Source organism: Acanthochromis polyacanthus, chromosome 2, assembly GCF_021347895.1.
Source record: "Acanthochromis polyacanthus isolate Apoly-LR-REF ecotype Palm Island chromosome 2, KAUST_Apoly_ChrSc, whole genome shotgun sequence".
In the NCBI taxonomy this organism is placed as follows: Eukaryota; Metazoa; Chordata; class Actinopteri; family Pomacentridae; genus Acanthochromis; species Acanthochromis polyacanthus.
In genome coordinates, this window is record NC_067114.1 from 13,286,717 (window position 1) to 13,309,439 (window position 22,723).

At 40.9% G+C, this 22,723-nt stretch overlaps 3 protein-coding genes across 4 annotated transcripts; 2 read left to right on the top strand and 1 right to left on the bottom strand.

The window, feature by feature from the left end:
* Window positions 1–1,075: 1,075 nt before the first annotated feature.
* LOC110967237 (transcriptional repressor CTCF) lies at window positions 1,076–8,880 on the bottom strand. Its single transcript, XM_022216782.2, has 13 exons — window positions 8,716–8,880; window positions 6,474–6,737; window positions 6,206–6,388; window positions 5,720–6,077; window positions 5,435–5,605; window positions 5,040–5,173; window positions 4,814–4,934; window positions 4,570–4,719; window positions 4,014–4,174; window positions 3,725–3,907; window positions 3,495–3,633; window positions 2,794–2,940; window positions 1,076–2,599 (listed from the first exon to the last, which is right to left on the bottom strand). Exons 2-13 carry the CDS (start codon window positions 6,714–6,716, stop codon window positions 2,355–2,357), a joined length of 2,235 nt encoding a protein of 744 aa, XP_022072474.2. The 5' UTR covers window positions 6,717–6,737; window positions 8,716–8,880; the 3' UTR covers window positions 1,076–2,354.
* Window positions 8,881–10,970: 2,090 nt separating this feature from the next.
* Window positions 10,971–16,135, top strand: LOC110967235 (mucin-5AC-like). 2 transcript variants are annotated; one of them, XM_051937373.1, is made up of 8 exons: window positions 10,971–11,228; window positions 12,166–12,269; window positions 12,401–12,866; window positions 12,957–13,049; window positions 13,134–13,170; window positions 13,448–13,519; window positions 13,611–15,029; window positions 15,126–16,135. In XM_051937373.1, exons 1-8 carry the CDS (start codon window positions 11,130–11,132, stop codon window positions 15,401–15,403), a joined length of 2,568 nt encoding a protein of 855 aa, XP_051793333.1. In that variant the 5' UTR covers window positions 10,971–11,129; the 3' UTR covers window positions 15,404–16,135. The 2 variants fall into 2 exon arrangements, with proteins under 2 accessions (XP_051793333.1, XP_022072473.1); XM_022216781.2 differs by having other exon boundaries at window positions 10,981–11,228; window positions 15,123–16,135.
* Window positions 16,136–17,989: 1,854 nt separating this feature from the next.
* nudt21 (nudix hydrolase 21) lies at window positions 17,990–22,485 on the top strand. Its single transcript, XM_022216777.2, has 7 exons — window positions 17,990–18,285; window positions 19,352–19,552; window positions 19,642–19,705; window positions 19,791–19,880; window positions 20,337–20,412; window positions 20,548–20,662; window positions 22,056–22,485. The coding sequence occupies exons 1-7, from the start codon at window positions 18,164–18,166 to the stop codon at window positions 22,075–22,077; spliced, it is 690 nt and encodes a 229-aa protein (XP_022072469.1). The 5' UTR covers window positions 17,990–18,163; the 3' UTR covers window positions 22,078–22,485.
* The last annotated feature ends 238 nt before the right edge of the window (window positions 22,486–22,723 follow it).

Sequence of the window (22,723 nt, forward strand, 5' to 3'; positions counted from 1 at the left end):
GAATACAATGTCCACATAGCAGTTATGCCACAAAACAATCTAAAACGCTAAAGTAACATGCAAACTAAGCTGTGTTTTTTCAGTTATTGCACTTTAACTGTGACCCTCTAAATCTCTGGCTTGAGGGAAGAGTTTCAAAATGAATGAGCTGGCATTTCGCTGAATTTTTTTGTGGAAATTCTGTCTACATGTTGATTTTGTGTAATCTGTTTAGAACATCACCTTTCATCTACAGGCGTTCTTACTTGTTCACATATGTTGAAAAAAAGTCAGAGTTTCCATGCAATGTACTTATGATTTCACATGACTGTTTGCATTTTAAAAGCGAGTCAGGAGAGAAGTAGGCATATAATACAGGGATTCTCCAGTCCTGTTTAGTGCTTATAGGATGTCAACAGTGTCACCAATAAACCAATAAGCTGCCTGACAATTATTGGGAATTAGGATTTTGAAAACAAGCAATTTAAAACACTAATTGTCTTAATTCTGAGATTCAGTTAAATTTGCCATTAAAACACAAAGTTGGATGAGAATTTGCTGATACAAGTAAAGAGATAGCACTGCTAGGAAATTAAAGCAGCATGGTGAAATAAATGGGATGGCGTGGAAAGCATTTGTAATTAGCCTCAATGCTTTTCTCACATGATGTGAATTCATGTGACATGTCACAAGAAGGAGCTGGTCATTATTTCAGTGTCCTATTATTGCTTGTTGGTATCATAGACTGCATGTAGTCAAACTGAACGTTAAAAACAACTAAGAACTTTCCTCATAGATGCCTAAGCTAAGCATTAAACAGATAAGGAAAGGTGTTCAGAAGGTCTGGAAGCAATTGGGTCCTATTTATAGTTTGCACGTGTCTGTAGGAACATTTTTTTTCACTTTACAGTGGATAAAATAAATCCTAGCCAATGTGAGACTATTTGTAAAAACTGCACACCGACTCATAACCCTCAGGTGCAAATTTTAGTTTGAGAATTTCAGTGAAATATCAGTTTATAGTACCATACTGTAAAATTATATTCATGGATAATTGTCATGTAACTGTTTAGACATACAAACAAAGATATCAAAATAATACCAAGTTCTCCATTTAATAAAATATATTTGCAAGCAAAATACACTGACATTTCTGTTATCACTCAGGTGTTTCTCAGCCAATTTGAATAAATGATTCAAGCATTCCTTTTTTTTTTTTTACTGTAACTGTACCACTAACTTACTAAAATCCATGACTGAGAATATTACAGCTGCAGAAACCTAAAACGTCAGTCTCATGTCTACTTATTTTTATTGGTTGTACGGTCGTACATCTGTTCTCATCTGCCACACAGTTATTAAAAGATCATTCAAGCTGCTATGTAGCATTGCAATGCCAATGGTACAAAAGGAAAACATCAACATAAAGTGGAATGGCTACACGAGAGCAAAACAACGTTCTTTCCTTGCGCTTAATCAGTGACAATGTTTAGTACGTACACATCATCTACGGGTGTGACAGTAGCAGGAAAGGAGCATGAGATAAGCAGTCTATTAAGCTTTTAAAAACTAGAATATACTTAAAAAGAATTTGCTAACAAGAGAAAAAGAAAAATTCAAAATATTTCACTTTTTCGTATCTTGAAGTGGCTGTGATCTATGGCAGTATCATCTTCCTGAAAGTTGCTTTTGTTTCTGTAATTTTGTTACACAGATCTAAATGTACTTGTTTTTACTATTATGTTGCTCTTAAATCAGACCCCACAAACCAATATTCAGCTTCAGCATCTTTACTAGAAAGCAACTGTCTGTCCAAACTCCTGATTGAAGAACATTGGTTGGAGTAATGATTTTTTTTAAGGACAAAAAATAATTCACTATGGGTACAGTACTATTTACAAACAACTAAACTACGACTTTCACCCACTGGTACAATTTCAAAACAAGTAAAACAAAGAAAAAGGATTTATGAAAAAAAAAAAGAAAGAGTTAAGCTCTTTCTGGTGACTTTTTGGCAGAAAAGGTTTTGTAATGTGGATCAACAAGCATAGTTATTACCTGCCAAATTACAGAGCTACTAACCACCAAAAGCAACAACAAAAAGAAAAAAGATACTGCCTTCTATAACAGCCACCCCAAACTCAAATGGACTGAAATGCATTTTTGGTAGATAAATCCTTATTAAAAATCTTTTTTTTTTTTTCCCACTCATCCAAGTCCGTATCAATACATGATTAAAAAGCAAATCTTAAATTACAACTGTGACATTTCTTTCTGGTGCAGGATGCAATTGTTTGTTATCCTAAATGCCGAGAATTAAAATGAAGATGTAATCAAGGGTCTGGGTGTGTTTACAGGTTCAACCCTCACACCCATCACCGGTCCATCATGCTGAGGATCATCTCAGGAGTCAGGTCTCCATTAGGAGGGGCCTCGGACAGCTGCACCTCCTGTGTTGCTCCCTCTTCCTGGGACAACTCCTCCATCTGAATGGTCGACTTCCCTCCAACCACCACCACCTCTGTGGCCTCCTCGTCTTGTTCGGCTCCAACTTCCTTCTTCACAATGATGTCATCCACCTCTCCGGTGGTCTCGTCCTCCACACGGATGATAGCAGCCGCTGTGAAGCGAGTTTCAGGTCAGACTTTGTTGCTTAAACAAGTAAAATACATCTCCAGATTATTGTAATTGTTTAGAGGGAGTTTTCCGACATTTTAGGTGCATGGATTCATAGCAGCTACTGTGTCTACTTTGTGTGGCCCTGTAACACTGCCAAAAAACACTGTAAATGATCATTTTAAGTCAGACACTTACTGTCAGGCTTGTTCTTTGGGGGCCGTCCACGTTTCCTCTTGACTGGTGGCTCCACTGGGGCTGGAATAGGAACTACTGGTTCAGCCTGTTCCACCTCAATCTCAGTAAGCAGCTCATCCTCTTCCTCGATCTCATCCAGATCACCTTCTACAAAAAGAAAAAAAAAAAGGTTTGATATGAATTAAAATGTGTACATTACCGTATTTTAATCACAGCCTTACACAAATTTTCTGTGTATCCATGTGTAAGTGATCGTGGAAATAGCATAGGGCGACGGCTCTGAAAGAATATGTTGCTAAAAATTCTGTTAAAGTGGCTACAAGGACACACTATTTTTGATTCGAGATGTTTTTGGGGTGTTACTGGTCAAACAGCTGCTTGTGAAAGCTTGTTACGCTGGGCTTCATGACTCAACTTGTAGAAATAAATGTTTCTCGTTGTGTAGATTTATAATTTCCTCATGTTTTAACAATCAGCAACAAAAAGCGAATTATGCCACGAGGGATGTTTGTTCCCGTTGGCTAAAACATTGATCCTACATTTAAAGCAGATGTTAACCTTAAAAATTGTACTTTTTTTTTTTTAAACTTCACAACTGCCCTTAATAGACTCGTTTTATCTACTTGAAGCAAGTCTGATTACATATTGCGATTTAAAATTAAGTGCTTAGTGCCCAAAATATCGTGTACGATCTGGCATACCTGTGTCGTCATCGTCATCATCCCTCCTGGCCTGCATCTTCCTCTTCCTGCCACGACGGCCCTTTTTGGGTGTATCAGTTCCATTTTCATCTCCAACAACTTCACCCGTGCAGTTGTCAGTATGACGCAGCATCGTGTTCTGTGGAGCATACAAACATAGTCACACCTCAGTGACATGTTGCAAAAAACTACTGGAGTTTGTGCACTAAGCTGTCAGAACTCAGTCTTACCCTGCGTGTGAATGTCTTGCTACATTTACTGCAGACGAAGGCAGTGGGGACGAAGTTGGGATCATGGTAGCGTTTGAAGTGCATGTCCAAAAGCTGCTTCTGTCGGAAAGTTTTATCACACTGACTGCAGGCAAATGGCTTCTCCCCTGTGTGTGTACGCTTGTGCATTATCATGTGACGTTCCTGCCGGGTGAAAAAAAAGAGATCAAAGAGATTCAATAGTCATTTAAGTGCAAAACAAATGCATAACCACACAGCACATGAGGTAGATGTTCCATGTAACACAAACCTGTCTGCAGCAGTAGTCACACTGGTCACACTTGAAACGCTTTTCATTCTTGTGAGTCTTCTGGTGTTGAATGAGAGCATAGCGCTCATGAAAAACAGCATCACAGTAACGGCATTTCTTCCCCGTCTCAATAAATGAGTGCTGCTTACGCAAGTGAACACCTAGGATGAAAATGGCAAAGACATGAAAGCCAGTCAGATAAATGCTACACAGTCTTGTTACATAAAGTCCAAAAACTGTTCTGAAGCCTTACTCTTTTGTAAACACACATTCCAAGGGGCTCTCACGCTATAATTAACTATATTTACATAGGACACAACAATATCACTGTGACTACAATCTGCATGTTTAAGATAATATTGCTATTATAAGGTTTGCATGATGTGAATAACCACAGGTTCTTTTACTATGATGGTTTAGATACACGTAATTCACAATGTCAGACCCCAAAGACCCACATGAAAACAAGCCTTTCGAGCACTGTTTACAATTTCTTTTCAACATTTGTTGACTTAAATGACAAGCGGTTTGAAGTAAGAACAGTCACATCACTTACCAAGGTCACTCTTGCGTGCAATGACGGTATCACAGTGTGGGCAGTGGAACTTAGCCACGTTCTCCGTGTGTTTCTGCAGAATGTGCATCTTCATGGTGCCGCTCTGTGTGAAACGAGCGTGGCAGATGTAGCATTCGTATGGTTTCTCACCTGCAGCAGGGAAGACAGAATACAGCGAGTGAGGTACTCTTCTCAAACTGGAGGTAAACTCTGCTTTGATCACGAGAACTTGAGACCATCTTACCTGAATGCGTTCTCATGTGTCTCTTCAGCTTGTAAGTGTCTCTGCTGGCATAGCTGCACAGACTGCACTGGAAGGGCCGCTCTCCTGTATGAGAGCGGATGTGCCTTTTCAATTTGCTCACCTGGGAAAACAGGCAGAGGCCTCAGAATCAGAACTTGTCCCGTGGTAAAAGAAGGAGAATTACAGATTAGGTTGGTAAGTAACTAAAATCAGTGCTGTTACTTACCTCCACACTAGAGTAGTCACACATGGAGCACTTGAAAGGCTTCTCATGTGTGTGTTTGTAGCGACGATGACGCACCAACTCACCGCTGGTCACAAATGCCATGTCACAATCTGTGCATTTATGTGGCCGAGTGCCTGAAAAAATGTAAAAAAATTAGAATTATTTATCATTTGCTTGTGTAGACTCAGACAAAACGAGAGTACATTCGCATGAAAAATAACTGCCCACTCATTTTTGCCCGGTAAGGAGGGATGCTATCATGCCAACATGACAAGAATTCAAAAAGGAAATTCTCCAGCTACCTAACTCAGAGTTCAGTTCCTGACCTGAATTATTACAGACTAACAAACTGCTTCCATTGTCAGTATTTTGATTTCTATCAGATTCTAGGTTACCCGTGTGTGTGTTGAGGTGGTTTCTTAGCAGTGTGACTGTTCTGAAGGCTCTTCCACACAAGTGACATTTATGTGGTCTCTCGTCTGTGTGACTCTTCATGTGTCGGTCCAAGTTAGAGCGCCTTGGACAGGTGTAGCTACACAGCTCACACTGGAAAGTCTTCTTTACACCTTGACACCAAAATGAGAGACCATTAGTTCATTGTTGTTGCATCTCAAATTCACATCACTACAAGATTTGGAACTGAGAACTCACAGAGTCAAAACACTGAGTAGAAGTCTCACCTTTTTTCTTGATCTTTGTGGGCTTTGGTGGTTTCATGTTACCCACAACCTTCTCAGCATTAACCTCTGACAGCAGCCCCTCCTGCTGCTCTTCCTCAAAGTCGTACACGGACACATCCATGCCACGATCTCCCTCTGCATAGCGCAGGCGGCTTTTCTTTCCTTTCTTGCCTTTACGGACCGTGGTAATGGGCTGGTAGTCTGGATCATCTTGCTGTGGCACAGACGATTCTACTTCTGCTACCTCTTCATCCTCCTCTTCACCCCCCCCCCTCGTCCCTTGGAACTCCTCATGAGCAGCCTGGAGCTCCTCCTGTTCTACAGTCTCCACTTCACCATTGGCACCCACTTTTACCACCTAAAAGAAAACATCACAAATTCAGCTTAATGCTACAACATTCTTCAACAAAAGGAGTCCATTGGATGTTCTAAATTGAACACATTACTAAAAAGTGCTAATCTTTTTACACATCAGTTATTTCTCACCTGGAAGCCCTCAGGTAAGGGCAGGGTGTGACAGATAACCGGTTCTGCATCCTTGTTAGCTGTTGATGCTTCAACATAAGTGGCCTGAAGCCCCTCTACAGTTGTTGTAGTTACTGGTACTTGCACCAACTGAAGCTGGCCAAGACCCAATGCAGCACCTGCCTGCTCCTCCATGTTCACTACCTGCAAAGAACAATGGAAGTTTACAACTTGACCAAATGACAAAAACATTTCACAGCAATTAGTTGAACTTACGTTCTCTACAAACCTGGAGTGTGATGATCTGACCCTCATCTCCACCAGTAACTGTTACTGTGCCGCCTCCCTCCAACACCTCCGTCTTCATTTGCAGCAGAGCTGGATCGAGAGCGTCCATCACCATCATCTCCATGTTGCCAGCCACTTCAGCCTGTGCCCCTTGTATCAAGGCCTCTCCGCCCTCTGGCAAGACCTTTCCTTCAGAAGCCAGGGCAGCCTGAGTGGTGTCCATGGAAACAACCTCGCCCTCCATGGCAATGGGCCAACCAACACTCTAAATAGAAAGGACATGAAAAATGTTATCAGAAAGTGAGAGATTTGTTGGAGCAATATTTTCAAAAACTGCACTTCAAAAATGTGTTCTTTGTACAAAGGCTTCATATGAAACCATCATGCATGGCCACAAAAACATGGACTGTACACTCCAACAACTGCATATAACCTTGCACTATATTTTGCAGGTTTTTTTGCCCTTTGGTCAAGGCTGAAATAGCTGAATGTCTTTCAGTGAATCCATACATGTCATGCCATTATACTGAAAACATTTCATGGAAGAAAACAGGGAGTTTAAGTAAAACTATATCATTTTCTCAATCTCTGCCAAGAACCTTTTTAGTCTTATGATCTGCTTGCCTTGACTGGATGCACCATGAAAAACAGGACAATCAAGATCTTGTCTCTCATTTGCAACTGTGCGAAACTGTGCACATCAGAGGCATTGTAAGAAACACTTTGATTACGAGGTACAAATAACAGCGACTCCAACGCAACAAACACCAACTTCTAGGTGCATGCTGCCATCTACCGTACTGGAGTATATACTAAACAGAATCCAGGAGTTGGTGTGCCATGTTGTTTATTCAGACACAATGAAGAATCATTGATGTAAACTTGTAAAGCCAGTTGTCAATTTGAATTGGGAATTCATAGTTTTATTGCTTCAGTGAGGAGTTGGAGCTGGCCTTACTTTTTATGTGGTCTTGAATTAACTTTTGTGTAGACACACACAAAATAAATGGATTGGATTCTGAGATATCTGAGAGGTATATATCGCTTCTTTAGATAATTGAAAAAAAAAAGGCTTTTCTCACTCAAACTAGTCCGGTTGAGCCACAGAGATTTTGAGATATGACAGATATGGCAGTATCAGCATTGATAGTTCTAAATGAAAGCAAATAAAACTAAGTACACATCCACTAGGGACACAGGGTCTGTTGTTTTGACCTGACCCTTTGATAGATCATTAAAATGGGTTTATTACCTGAATTAACTAATAGTCAGTATCACTATTGTATTTTATGAGAGCATTTCCCTGCAAAGCACCCCAACAACATGTCTTGGCAATGTGGATTATCACATCTTTAACTCAGTGGTTCACGTATGTGCATTGATTGCTAGTTGAAGTGATAGAAAACCTGGTGGTACGTTCAAAGGTTATAGGATTCACTGGGTACATATGCAGACTGCCCACACTGCAAACATTAACTTATACCATGCGTGGTTAAGTTGGCTTCTTGTAATTATACCCAGGGTTGACACTCGGGTTTGTTGAGAGTGAGTCAGGTAAAGTAGTACTTGAGCTCAGAGTAAAACTCAAGTGAACAATGTGTTGTGAAGGAGCAAACCGTGCTCGTTCATCACTCATTGTCCTATTGCTGTAATCGTGAGGTTGGCTTCTTAAAAAGTGTTCTTTTTCGCGTTCCTGTGCTGATGTGGGTTGAATGGACATTAATGGGGTTTGTTCGCGACTGATATAAATCATAATGAATCGATCAATGCTATAGTGTCACTTCCTCGACTCTTGTAAAACCCTCTGCTCTTTACAATTTAGTTTTTCGTCATTTCATAAGGCATCAGTCCAGAAAAATGATGCATAATTCAACCGATACAAACTACTTGTACACTGTGTTAGTTGGTTAAGTCGGGAGGCGCGAGTACGTCTGAAAACAGGAAACAAAGGGCATGATAAGATGGACGTCAGGCCTGAACAAACTTAAAACAGAAATACCGCAAAATACAATCATCCCTGAGCAGATTCACCAAAATATCAGCCGAAAAGCACCAAAAAGCTCAACTGAGACCGGGAGTTACGGCTTATAGACGGATTTAGTGCATTTTGGATAACGATAGAGGGAGACAAACACCCCCCGCCAGCCGCTTGGCCGGTAAGCCCTACCGTGACACCTAGAGGCCGACGACGGCTCCTACAAAAACGTTTCCGCATTTGGAGGCAAAGTAAAGGCTATACTTACTCCTGGTTGTTTCTTTTCCCAGATATATTCGCTTGGAAGCTCAGCGCTTGCGGTGCTCTCAGCAGTCTCTCAGCGGACGGCCGTGTGTGCTCTGCGCCGGGCTAATAATTTTCTCCCGCTTTGGAAGAGTGGGCCTAACACAAAATGGCGGTCGAGATGAGCCAATGCGCCTGCGCAGACACAGCGCCCAGGGGAGTTAAGGGGAGTGGTCGAGCTGCGGTTGTGGGTGATGGGCGCTAGATTTGAATTCAGGCGTGGGCGTGGCGACCAGAAACACGACCACAGTGATCATTGATTAGTTTTCTGGTGATATGTGTAGATTAGATCTGAAAGCGACTTTGACTTTTAAATGTCCAACAGCTTCAACTCACTACTGTGGTCAAGATGATGACAAACCTTTGATCAATTTTAAAGTAATTCATGGAATCAGCCACAGGGGGGCAGTATGAATGTTGTCAGTGTAATCACACACACATATACACACACATACACATACACATACACATACACAAAGTCGTGATTGATGAGCATCCCCATGGCGTAGATTGAAGCCGATCTAAAATGATTAATTTCAACTGACTGGCAGTGAATAGTGACTTACTGGGCTCTTATTGTGCTTGTAGACTGTGCAATGTTCACACTTTTTCTATGCTGGCCTCCATTTGTTGTTTGTTAACTTTGCTAAATAAGTTAAATTTGAAAAAAGCAACATTTAAGGCTTACACTAGGGGGATAAAGTACGCTTTGGTGAATGTTTAGTTCTTTCTGTTCATCCTGGTCACTGTGAACTTTTGTTGCGTGTAATTCTACAACAATGAAGATCTTTTCCTAGAGTAAACTAACAATCTGTAAAAGTGGTCCATAAAAGTCAAAGTATTGCATTCAAAATATTAAGCAAAAGTACTGCAGCAAAATAGAATTTACAATTTTGGCTCCTTTGAGCATGTAAAGTATATGTAATGTAGTATATATAATGATATAAATCTTCACACTATTATTCTTTCTTTGACAATGGAATGTGAGCACCAAATTACTCCTGTCACTGGTCGAGGTAGAGTTACTTTATTCTTGTTCTGACATAGGTCTGCAACTAATTATTATTTTCTTCAGGACTTGAAGGCAGATATATTTTTTGATCAGTCATTTTACTTGTTTGTACTTAAAATATTTGAGTCTTTGTTACATTTAAACACTCCATCCCTTTGTTCCCCCTGATGAGAGCTGGACAGTTACATTTTTTGCAAAGAACCCGATTCACTGAAAGTGTAATCTCATGTGTTCTTCAAATTTTATTGAATCTTTTGTCAGTTTATTTCTTTACAACCCAAGTAATTTCTATATTGCAAGCATAAGCAAGATCTATTTAGCATTTAAGGTTAAAGAAATGTCATTACCTGTGATACAACTTGCATTAAGGTAACAATAACCAACTGTAGTTCTATTACATCTGCTCCAGAGCACTATTACAGCTGATGTCATGTTGCTGTGGAAAAGTTTACGTAGATTCATAAGAGGAAAACAGGTTATTTCTGGGTTGTTATGTTGGGTTGAGGGTTAACCACTCAGAGGGAAAACAGTGCTCACAACTTTTCCATAAATATATAAATACTTTTAAAAACAGAGCAAAAATAAGTGATCTCCATATAGAGACTGTCCACTTCAAAGTAGGCAAGACATGTTGTCTGGTTTAAATATAAAATATTCAAACCAATATCAAATATTCAAGGCAGCACAAATCCCCTGAAACCTGCTACACATGTCCTCAGGGGAATTAGCAGAGTAATTAAGATACATAGAATTTGCTGCTTGTGGGTGTGTGCCTTATTTTATGGTTTCTGAACAAGACTTACCGCTCATTATCACAATCCCCAACAATCCTCTCAGGACTACTTAGGACGGTCTTTTCTAGTACTGCTGTGACATCTTTGTCTTGAAATTTACAAGAATACTGCTGTGTGTATTTGTACACTTAAGAATCTATCAAGTCCGTCTGCCACTTACAGCATTTCAGAGCATCTTTTTCCGCATATAAAATAAATTATTAATTCGTTACATAACCAACAGAACATTATGTCCATTCAGCTATTTCCTGTGGATCATATTGGTCTGTATGTACTTGCTATTAGATGGATGGATGCTTGGATGAAGCAAATGTCAGTGTGGTCACTTTATCCCTGTGTCTTTGCTTCTGCTTATTTAATCACCATCTTTTTCTCATGGTTTCCCTTTTGTAGAGGGGAGGGGGCAGAGAAAGGCGAGGCTCTGTTGTCAGATCTGTCAGTCTAGCCAGCCTGGCCCCTCCCACCTCAGTGGAGGCATTACATACTGCTGGTGCTCGTGCTCTTAGCAACGGTGCCTCAGCAACAGAGCCACGGCAACAGAACTCCACGGCAACAGCGTGCCGTGTCTCCCCAATGGAGCTGCCATTGGGCGGACCAGCGCTCAGGCACTACACCCAGAGCAGACCGAGACCTCACCGACAAAAACTGAACTATCGTCCCAGCAGACCGCAGGTACCGTGGAAGGAGGACCAGGGAGGTTCTGTGAAAATGGAGTGTGAGGCAAAGGTGGTGTGTGTGAGGAGAGAAAATGGAAGGGAGGGAGAGAGGAGAGATGTAATAGGGTACGGAGGGGAGAGGCAGGGGGAAGGGAAGGATGGAGGGGAGTGCTGTAAAAGATGCCTGGTCCCTGCTTGAATAAGGCATTGTACCGGTCACCGGCTGTTTGAAGATTCCACTCTGTTTTCTGTCTGTGAGAGCATGATGACTTTAAATGAGGCCGAGGTGTAGTTTGGTTTGAAGGTTTTTTCTTCCTCTCACTGGGGGAAAAAAAAAGGCTAGCGGCGTTTTATTTTTTCGTATGGTTGTGTCAAAATGTACAGCGTATGTAATCATTCATTTTCCACTGAGCTGATCATGTTGTCACAGAGCTGTTCAGGCTGTAGACATGCAGTCACTCCCTTGGAGACAAATGGCCTGGGAGACAAAATCCAAGCAATTCCCCCGGCAGGATATCATGTAACGGTGACTTCTGCTAAATTTGTGTTCTGCAGTCAACCCCCCGACTTTCATTGCTACTTGTGGGCACAGATGTTAATATGATCAGGATGATGCGACTCTGTATAGCTGTAATTTTGATATCGCATTACCTTCGCTGGCAAAATGAGTTATCTTGCTTTCATTCCGCATGTAAAACCCAGTGACGCCCCCCCATTGTAGGTTACTGAGCAACTGACTCCCAGGAGGCCTGCTTCATAGCATAAATGGATGAGAGAATCAAACCAAAATACACCTATAGAGGCAGGAGCAACACTAGTGCCAGAGTGTGTGGGTTTTCAGAGGTGATGGTTATGTAATGTAAAGTTAAATATGAAGCAAGCTGCTCTTTATATGTTTGTTTGATCTTTGGTGCAAAATGTCTGTGTTTTCTGTGTATGTTTGTGGTAATTAGGAGACAATAATTGAGAGTGAAAATGAAGTCCTTGAGCTCATGGGGCGAGTGGATGAAGGCGTGGAAGAGTTCTTTACTAAGAGAGTACTTCCTGCTGACACACTGTGAGTAACACAGCTGGCAAATTAGCATCTTCCGTCATGTTACGCTAGTCTAGATACAAACAGCACTACTTTAACAAAGTTATACTGTACAAGTATAGGAACCTAGGTTTGATCTATGTGATTCTTTGTAGGAAACAGCAAGATGAGGAAATTATCACAGTGCACGAAGTGGCTCCTGCCAGCTCTGTCCCTTGTCCACCCCCAACCAAAACACTCAGGAGGAAGCTTGGTGATTTCTTTACACTCAAAAAGAGGCGAGGTTTGAAATCAGAGACGAGCCAGGAGGGGCGTCCCAAAAAGGCCTCCATCGCCGATTTCATTCGTCCTCTCAGGGAGGTCGCCAGATCTGAGAAAGAAAAAGAAAAGGACCGAGTGAAGGAGCACGACAAGGAAAATGAAAAGGAGAAAGCGAAAGAACAGCCCAGTGCTATTACTGGAGAGTCAACTGTTCAGGAGACACCTGTTTCTGGTGCTCCGCCGCTGAGGGGTGAAGCGGCGCCTCCCCGCCGAGCTCTCAGAGAGGGGAAGTCCCAGTCTCTGATTTTACTGTCTGGATCAGCAGCAGCAGGGACCACTAATGCCAGAAACACTGCAAAGGTGAGTGCTACTGGACATAAAGTCTTGTATGCTTTTGCATTAGTAGATACATTTTAAGAAGCATCGTTACTCTGCTGTTGCTCATTCCAGAAACAATTTGAAGGCCAACATAGTTTTGAACAGAAGCTCCATCTCATGCTACAACGTATTGGAGTTTCCAAACCACAGCCAGGAGAGACACAGGTGTGTGAATGAGTGTTTTTACATTTAATTATGTGTATTGTAGGCGTTATCAAAAGTGTAAAAATACCCTTTTCATTCTTGTAGAATCAAGAAGGCGAGATGAAGAAGGCAGAGTCTGAAGGTATGTCCCTTTATCTATGTGATGTATAATATGATTAAAATCCTCTCTGCTCCTGCTCAGTGTTAATGAGGCAAAGTTAATCTTTGAAGTTGAGGGATTTGTATCAAATGGAGAGACTTCTTGACGTGGATCAGTCCTGCATTAACAAGATTTTGTATCTCAGGCAGTGTCCTGATAAGACATGAAGGAGTATTTGGCAGTTTTCTGTCTTTTGTAAGGACATTAAAGGGACTTAATTCTCCAGTGAAATAAAATACAAATGATCTTTGTGCTTCAGGTACCATCATCGACAGTAAACCTGAGCCACCTCCTACTTTCTCAAAACCTCGAACGATGTCTGCGTCATCAGGTATAATACAAACACCGATGTACTCTCTAGTCACATGCACAGCCTATAATAAGCTCAAGCATTTGCACATGCATTTTTTTTTATTCTTTAGACACAAGGCATCAAATTCGGGCGAGTGTGTCAGCACACGAGACAGCTGGGAAACCTGCTTTGCTTCCAAAGCCAGTTATCAAACCAGGTCCACCTCCCACGACATCTGGGCGCAACACACCTGAGAACGAGCTAGCCCAAATACAGGAAGCGGAGACAAACACGCCCACTAAACTCAGTCCAGCTGCAGCTCCAGCAACCGCTGCTGCTACCACCACTCCTGCTGCACCGACAATCTCAACCCCTGACTCAGCCGATGTTACAGTTTCCCCTTCAAGTACTGTACCTCCCTCTGACACAGATATATGCACGGACTCTGTCAACCCTCCTGCAGCAGCTACAACACCCACGAATGGTACAGTGCTTGACAGCGAAGCCTCTATCCCCAAAGCTAGTACTCCTACCACTGAGTTACCCACCTCTACTGTCCCGGCAATGCTTACAAGCACCACTACACCTACAGAGCCCCCTGCCACTGTCTCAGTTACGTCCACCCCCTCTTTAGACTCCATTACTCCAAGCCTCCCTGTCACTTCCGACTCAACAACAATAACTAGGCCTTCCATTACCACTTCGGAAACTGCTTCTGCTCCCAGCAATGAAATTTCAGTTTCCACAGCATCAACAAATCTGTCAACTAAATCGACTTTGCCAGAGCCAAATGTTGTTCTCTCAGCTGATGCTACCCATGCTGCTGTTGGTGATGCAGCTATTTCTGTCACCACCGCTGCTTCTTTGCCCTCCACCAGCACATCAGCTATGCCGTCGGGCTCGTCTACAACCATTAGTCCAGAAGCAGGAGCTACCGATGAATCCACTTCAGTCACATCTAGCAACTCCGTAACATCACTTTCATTAGTCACCACAACTACATCTCCTCCTCCTAACTCAAGCGATATAATTACTGCTACAGTTTCACATGACGCCCCCATCACCTGTTCCTCTGCCACGAGCTCTGCTGCCCTTCCTCCCACCACCTCCACCTCTTCCACCACTGCTGAAACAATCAGCCCAACATCCAGCATGAACTCTGTCTCCATGTCTACCATTATCCACCCTGCCGCCACTAGCTCTACTGATATCTCCGCTCCCTCCACTTCTTCCAGTGAAACAAACCCCACAGACACCGCCTCCATCGCCACCAGTTTAAAGCGAGCTGATACCACTTCCACCCCTAGTTCAGCCGCTCCCCCTACCATTAGCTCCCCACTCATGACTGACTCAGACCCACCTTCGTCCAACAATGTCAGCACTACCCTTACACCAGCTATCTCTAGCCTGCCCGCTACTGATAACTCAAGTGCTACTTCTCACCATTTGACCACTCCAGCACCCTCTAATGATAGTCCAGGCCAAGATAGCGATTTACAGACATCTGCTGAAGAAAAATCCGCTGTAGAGCCTGCAGTAAAAGGCACTGGTAAGTTTTAACCTCTGTGAACCTGTAATGCATGCTTGTGTGTATGTACGTGTATGCTGAACGCTGTGTTTTGTGATTCTCTTCTCTCAACAGCAGACGAGGAGCCTGAGATGGTTCAAAAGAGCAAGATACCTGAGATAGATGAGAAAAAGGAAGTTATTGATGGTGAGGAGAAGAAGAGTGGAGGTGACAAGGAGACACCAACGCCGGGTGACAGCGAAGTGACAAGAAAAGACGTGCAGGAAGAAAGTGTGAAAGCCGAAGAAGACTCAGCGGCTAAACTTGCATCAGGGAAAGAGGGCGAGCGAAGCAAAGATGAGGCCATGATCGAGGCTCAGAAGCAAGAAGAAACAAAGTCAGCGAGTGATAAGTAATTAAAAAATAAAGAAGTCACTAATTACGGGACCAACTACTGTGACAGGGGCAGAAGAGGCCACAGTAAAGGGTAAAAAGACGGGGATGATCCATGGCACTTCCTACAGGGACCACCACATTACAGCAGCACACCACACAGGGTGGGCCACTGGACCAAAGAACTGAGATCCCCTTGGTGTGATGTAATCAACAAATCCAGCAGTGTCTTTGTCCTTTTTTAACTTCTGTTTGAAATTTTGCATTGCACGTATTATTATGTACCATAAGAAAACTACTGTGGTAAAATACACCATGTTTACAATAGATGGATAAGAGACATAGTTATGACTATTAAATGGAATATTCAATTGACTGAGTCATCTCAGCTGTTTTTATGTGTGAAAACTTTATTTCTAACAAATGTGTGATTTTTTTTTTAAAAGAAATTCTTAAGTTAGCGTACACTTTTCTAAGGTTTTAAACCGCATCTCATGGTCTTCTTTGGTTGCCATGGAGACAGCTCAATTGTTATCACATGGGGTCTTATATCATAGTCTCTGTTCAGCAGTTATTTTTTGGTGCCAGATTTGAATAGTGTATGCACAAAAAAAGCAAACTCCATCTGCCGAGAGAGACCATGAGATGCTGTTCAGAGCAGAAAGATAAGAACTAACGTAAAGCTACTATTTCTAAGGTGGAGTTTTATGCCAAAATGTGTGTTTGACTGTTTCTGGATTAAAAATGTGAATGCACATATTTATTATTTTATTTATTTATGTGACCACATCCAAAATGATAGGTAAATGATGACAACATATATTCTTCATTAAGAAGTGTCTGGATAGGAACTCTATTGGAGATCACTTTCCTCCTGCTATTAGGACAGTATAGCAATCATAAATAAAAGACAGTATTTTTGCATTTTATCTCTATCAGGCTAATGGTATGGAAGTGTTTGTGTTTTTACCTTAATATGGATCAGATGAATAGTGATTCACATTATAGCCTTGCAGTTACATCAAGGAAACATAATAGAAACGTTCCCTGTAAGCTGCTCTGTTCCTACCTTCTAATACAGTGATCCAACAGCACAAAGGGATTGAATCCACACTGCACAGCAGAGTTTTGCTTTAATGAGCTCTAAAATTGAGGTAATTCAACATAGTGAACAAAAAAAAATCAAAACCAAATGGTTTTTGTTATTTAATGCAGTTGTATGTTGGAGATAGCATCTCTTGATATCTAATAAAATTCTGTGAAGAGAAGAACCCAGAGCCTTTGGCACACAATGTAGTAAAAGTGCTCCTCCTGTAACAGCAGCTGGAGCAGGAAAAGACAATATTCAGGAGTCATTCTCAAAATGTTTCTCCAGTTTGTCTCACTTATTGACAAAATTGTATTTTGAAACCTGCAGTGGAATTCATACATGTTGATCTTATGCTGAGGTTTAGCTGATGAATAAATGCAGAATTTCTATATATTTCATATTCAGGCTTGATGATGCTGAGAGAGAGATATGCTGTTAATCCGATAAAACAGTTTAAGCACAGAGAGCTTTCTTGTAGATGCTGTGATATTATTTAAATCTTGAGGAATCCTTGAAGGCATGCAGTCATTTTCAATGATGTCGAGAGTACAAAGAGAATAAAGGGCAATCATTTACAAGAATACAAACAGAACCCAATCAAAAAACGTTACATTTAAAAGCAGTGCAGTCTGTAATCATGGTGTTAAATTACCCTGCAGGTACTGTATAGTTGTTTTAAGTTTTATTGTTTGAAGCACAAAAAGCAAAAGCAGTTTTCCTAAGTTTAGTTCATACATGTAGGACTTAAAAGTCAAATTCTTAAATGAGCTGAATGATGACTTTGAGATTGGTTTAACAAAGAAATTATGTTTAGTGGCATCTTGCTTTTGAGTGTACACATATGTGCACTGTGACTAGCTTCCTTCTTCATCCCATAAAAGTGTCACGTGTTACTGCTGGAGACGGTTAGCCAACTTTTTCATGCAGTACGCTGTGATGAGTTGAGTAACTGTCACAAGAAATAAATCTTATGGCTAAGTGGTAAAGTGGATACAGGGCTTTTAGATTGAAGGCAGAGGCGTGTCTGCAGATGACATCACCACAGTCTAAGACAGACAAGAGGATAGCGTCAATTCTTTTTTCTTCTGCTGAATGAAACATGAAACATTTGCTTTGTTCATGTTTAAATACATTCATTTTTTAAGTTTGCTGAATTTTGTAGAGAAGATAAGGGTGAATACAACACTGAAATAAAATTCACATTAACTACCCCACCAGTGCTAGATGCACACTAAAGTACAAGGCTATTTTTTATTTGATCGTTCTTTTCTACTACCTCCAGCTGTCTCTGCAGTACAGCTTAATGGAAGAGATGAATAAACATCCCTATTTTCTCTTTATGACAGCCAGAAAGAGAGGTATTAAAATGATTGTGGATATTAAAATGTTTTTGGCAGGTAATGAAGGTTTGTTTTGGGTTAATTTTGTGAGATAAATAGCTTTAACCCTTTATTTCAATATAACCTGCATGTTGTTCATCTTCCAGGCCGGCAGGGGTCGCTGGAGAAGATGCCGCCCCAAAAGCCTGCACTTCACCCGGAAGAGAAGCACCGATTGGCTCGACGGTGGAGACATTGTTGTGGAGAGTCTTCAGTGTTTCTTTTGCTGTTTAGAAAATTCAGCGAGTTTCTAGCCAGCTACCCGCGGAGCAGCGCTTGCAGGAGGGTTTGGTGCCTCTGAGTTCACCGTAAATATGTCGGTCGTCCCTCCGAGTCGCTCGGCCACCGGCTGGCCGCGCGGTGGTGCCGTTCAGTTCGGGAACAAGTACATCAGCGGGCCCGCTAAACCGCTCACCCTGGAGAGGACCATCAACCTGTGAGTTCAGGGAGAAAATACACAATGACTGCACACATGTGTCCGTTAAATTACCCCACACCGACGACAGAGGGACGATATTAGCATAATCAGATCAATTAGCTCATTGTTTTTGATGCCGCCTGCGGATTGTCATCACATCTGTTTGACTCCAAGCATCATGTCTGCGGTCAAATCTGAGTGTGAATGCTTTCAAAGAACAGTAGTTTAAAGTATAAGGAGGAAAATGTAAAACAATAATGCATAAAAATCTATAATTTCATTGATAGTTATGGCTGCATCTAGTTATTGTTTCCATTGTCAGTAAGGAAGCTGAAAATGAGTTAATTGGTATTATGATTGAAGTATTTTCATTTGTTATCAAAAATTCACTTGTTTCAGCTGCTCAGAAATATTTTTCTTGTAAGTTTTGCAATATTAAACTAATTATCTAGAGAATTTTTTAGCCATTAGTGGGGCACAACAAACATTTTTGTAGGGCTTTGCGAAATAGGAATATTTATTTTTATGTTTTGCTTTTTACATTTACAATTTATGGACCTGTCAGTTAGTAAGAAGATAATGACCAACAAGTAAATATTCACATCAGCACTAATCATTTATCAAAATTGTTGATAATGTTGCCAATCAAAATTGTAATGCAGCATTTCAAATGAGAAATTTATTTGATTTCTTTTTTTTTCTGAAATGAGTAATCTGTTGTGTTGAGAATTTTTTTAAATGCCAGAGTTTGCATTTTCAGCCACTGAGATGTGAGGATTTACATTTTTTTAAGTTTGTTTATTGCTAAAAATGATTTATCTTTGGTCTGTTGTATGAAAAAAAATACACTTTTTGAAGATGTCATGTTGGACATCAGTAGGTTTATGATGAAGAAATGCAAAAGCACAAATAAGTGGGTTAATAATTTTTGAGAATAATCATCCCTTGTCTTTGATTAAAAACCACAGGCAAGTTTTATTATTATTACTATATATTGTCTATCACAGCTTCACAGAATTTGAGGTTGAGTAACGCTGATATTTTTTATGCATTAGCTTATTGACTGTGCTTGTTTCTGTCTCAGATATCCTCTCACCAACTACACATTCGGCACCAAGGAGCCTCTGTATGAGAAGGACAGCTCGGTGGCCGCCAGGTTCCAGCGGATGCGGGAAGAGTTTGACAAGATGGGCATGCGGAGGACGGTGGAGGGCGTCCTCATCGTCCACGAGCACAGGCTGCCTCACGTGTTGCTTCTGCAGCTCGGCACGACTTTCTTCAAACTGTGAGTCTCATTTGTTCGGAGGCTCCTGTGTGAACCAGCCGAGGTAGTTTTTGCTGCTCAGAGTCGTGACGGTTTGTTCTGTGCTGCAGGCCCGGCGGAGAGTTGAGTCCCGGAGAGGACGAGGTGGAGGGTCTGAAACGTCTGATGACGGAGGTAACTGCCTTCACAGCACAGTCTGAGCTTGTTGTTGCTCTGATTATTGTGAGGTTTGCTTTTGTTCACTTTCGATTGTTTGTAGATTCTCGGGCGGCAGGATGGAGTGAAGCAGGACTGGGTGATCGACGACTGTATTGGTAACTGGTGGCGCCCCAACTTTGAGCCTCCACAGGTTTGTTTCCCTAAATGGCTGAAACAAAAACATTATTTCAAGATTTATTTTGTAAAGGAATTTGTCACTTTTATACACTGCAATGTTTCAGATATTTTAAGTGAAAGCTGAATATCACTAACAGATTGGTATTAAAATGTTTTAGCAGCTTCTGGTCATGATTTATAGTCACTAAGGTCAGAAATATGTCCATGAACTTTTTCTGTTCTTTAGGATGCACAGCTTTTTATGGACTAGATCATTTATATGAGATTTTGAGACTTGAATATGCGGGAAACACAAGAAATTGGATGTTGAAAAGGGCGTTGTAAAGTAAACTATAACGTAAAAGTCATTTTCATTTTCTGCTCCATAAATCCAGTGTGAAAAACCCCTTTGAACCCATAGCACTGTTGGTCATTCTGTTTTTATCTGCGTCTAATAATGTAAACTAATCTGAGGCCGTTCGTCTTGCAGTACCCTTATATTCCAGCTCACATCACCAAACCGAAGGAACACAAGAAGCTCTTCCTGGTTCAGCTGCAGGAAAAAGGTCAGTGTGAAATTAGTACTGCACTTTGAATTTTAACAGATGAAAAATGGCAGACAGAAATGTAATTGACATGAGCGGGGACTCTTGGATTTAAGCTGCTTCTTGTTTTGAAATCTGTGATCGATGTTTCTGCAGCGCTCTTTGCTGTTCCCAAGAACTACAAACTAGTGGCCGCGCCGTTGTTTGAACTGTACGACAACGCTCCTGGATATGGACCAATCATTTCCAGTCTACCGCAGCTATTGAGCAGGTAAGGCTGAGGTCTTTTGCATCTATTTTTTAAAATTTTTTCTGTTTAAAAACTGAGGGACTATCATGATGCTTACACATTAAATTACTGCCCTGCATAACCTCAGACTTTTTTAAATCAAATTCATTATACCTGTAATAATAGCTGTTGCAGATCCTGAGCAGTATGCAGAAGCCTTTCCACACTGAATTTGCATCTCAACCTCTTTATACAAGTAGAGGAACATGTATTTTGTACACATTGCATTCAAGTAAACCACTGAGGACAGCAGAAAAGGAAAGGGCCTGAATAAAAGCGGAAAACTCTTGTATATGATTTTATTTAGCATTTATTTTTACCAGGTTAGTCCCATTGACAACAGACATCTCCTTTACAAGGGAAACCTGGCCAAGAGGGCAGCAGCATAGTCACATTAAAATCAGTAAACATCAGATAAAATGAACAACATTGAAACTTGCTCATATGTAACACTTGCCCACAGACAAGTTAGACTTTGATGATTTAACCAGAACTTCAAACTCCTTCAGTGTAGCAAGGGCTTGAAGTTTAAATTGAGACTGTAATTTATTCCAAGCGTTAGGTGCAGAAAACCTAAATGCTTTTTTGCCCATTTCATATCATACTTTGGGGACGACAAATTGCAGAATATCCATAGACTGGAGATTGTGACTTCCATGTTTCCTTGTTAAGACAAAACAAATAGGAAGGAGCAGTGCGGAGAATGGTTCTGTAAATAAACACCAATGACCGAGATGTCGGGCGCTTAAAGATGTCCAGTTAACTTTAGAGTAGAACTCACAATGGTGAATGAAGGGGCCACATCTTCATAATGAATCTCAGCGCCCCTGATATACACTATCCAGCATGCTGAGACAATTAGCAGAAGGCGTCGTACACAACACATCTCTATAGTCAATAACAGGCAAAAAGGTTGTTTCCACCAATTTCTGTTTCACTCAAAAAGAAAAGCAAGACTCATTTCTGTAATAAAATCCTAGAAAGAGTTTCATTTTATTTATTTATTCTTTTTTACCATACACTGAATGTGCTTCTTAAAAGACAAATAGTCGTCATTTAAAAATCCTAGATATTTAAAAGTAGATACCAACTATATTTGATATGATGCAGCTGCACATAAAACAAGAGTTTTTCAAGTTGCTTTACCCTCTGATGCAGCAGTCACACACTCAAGTGTGTAGATGTGTTTGATTTGTCAGTATTTCGACTTTAAATTGCTGAAAAGGAGAAATGTTTACTATAAAGAAAGAGCTGCAAGAGAATGATGTGATGGAGCTGCAGTAAATCCTCAGAACAGGAAGGCAGCTGACACTTAATTAAGACAAAAATGATCATGTTTACAAAACCAAAATTTAATAATTACCTCTTTTCATAGGTTCAACTTCATCTACAACTAACTTGAGGGAACAGACGTACATGTGGCTGTCTCTGTGAGTGCAGCCAAGTCCAAGAAACCATGTGGTCAAAAAGACTTCCACATCTGGCTCAACTTCCACAAAAGAAATGTTTCATGTCAGCTATAGTGACAGTCCACAGGGGTGTTTATACTGTTGCCAGAAGAAAATGAAAATGTCACATCTGTTTTTTCTTTATCCTTTTTTTTAACCTTGAGAAACTGCTGGCTTTTGTAGTGTTCAAGCTCTGTGTTCCGGTGTGTTAAGAATATGATTTTATGTTCTCTCAGAGGAGGCCAGTGTTTGATTAAACAAACTACAACATTGAGTTTCCTGTTGTTTTAACCTGTAACAATGCTGTGTTTTTCTTTTTAATAAAGCAGTCTTTTGAGTATGTTTTTATAAACAGCAGCTGACTAATGCCTCTTAAGTTTTATTGACATGTTCGATTTAGCATGTAAAGAAGTTGTCAGGTGTCCAGTTACTTTTTAACCCTTGTAATTTATTCACTGTGTTAAAAGGGCTTGATCTTTCACACTGCTCATCTATACTGAGGTTAAAGAACAAAAACTGTCTGGTCTGGACATATTTCTTAAACAAAAGCTTCTGTCAGACAGAGATCTTTTCCTAATCGGATCCAAACACACTG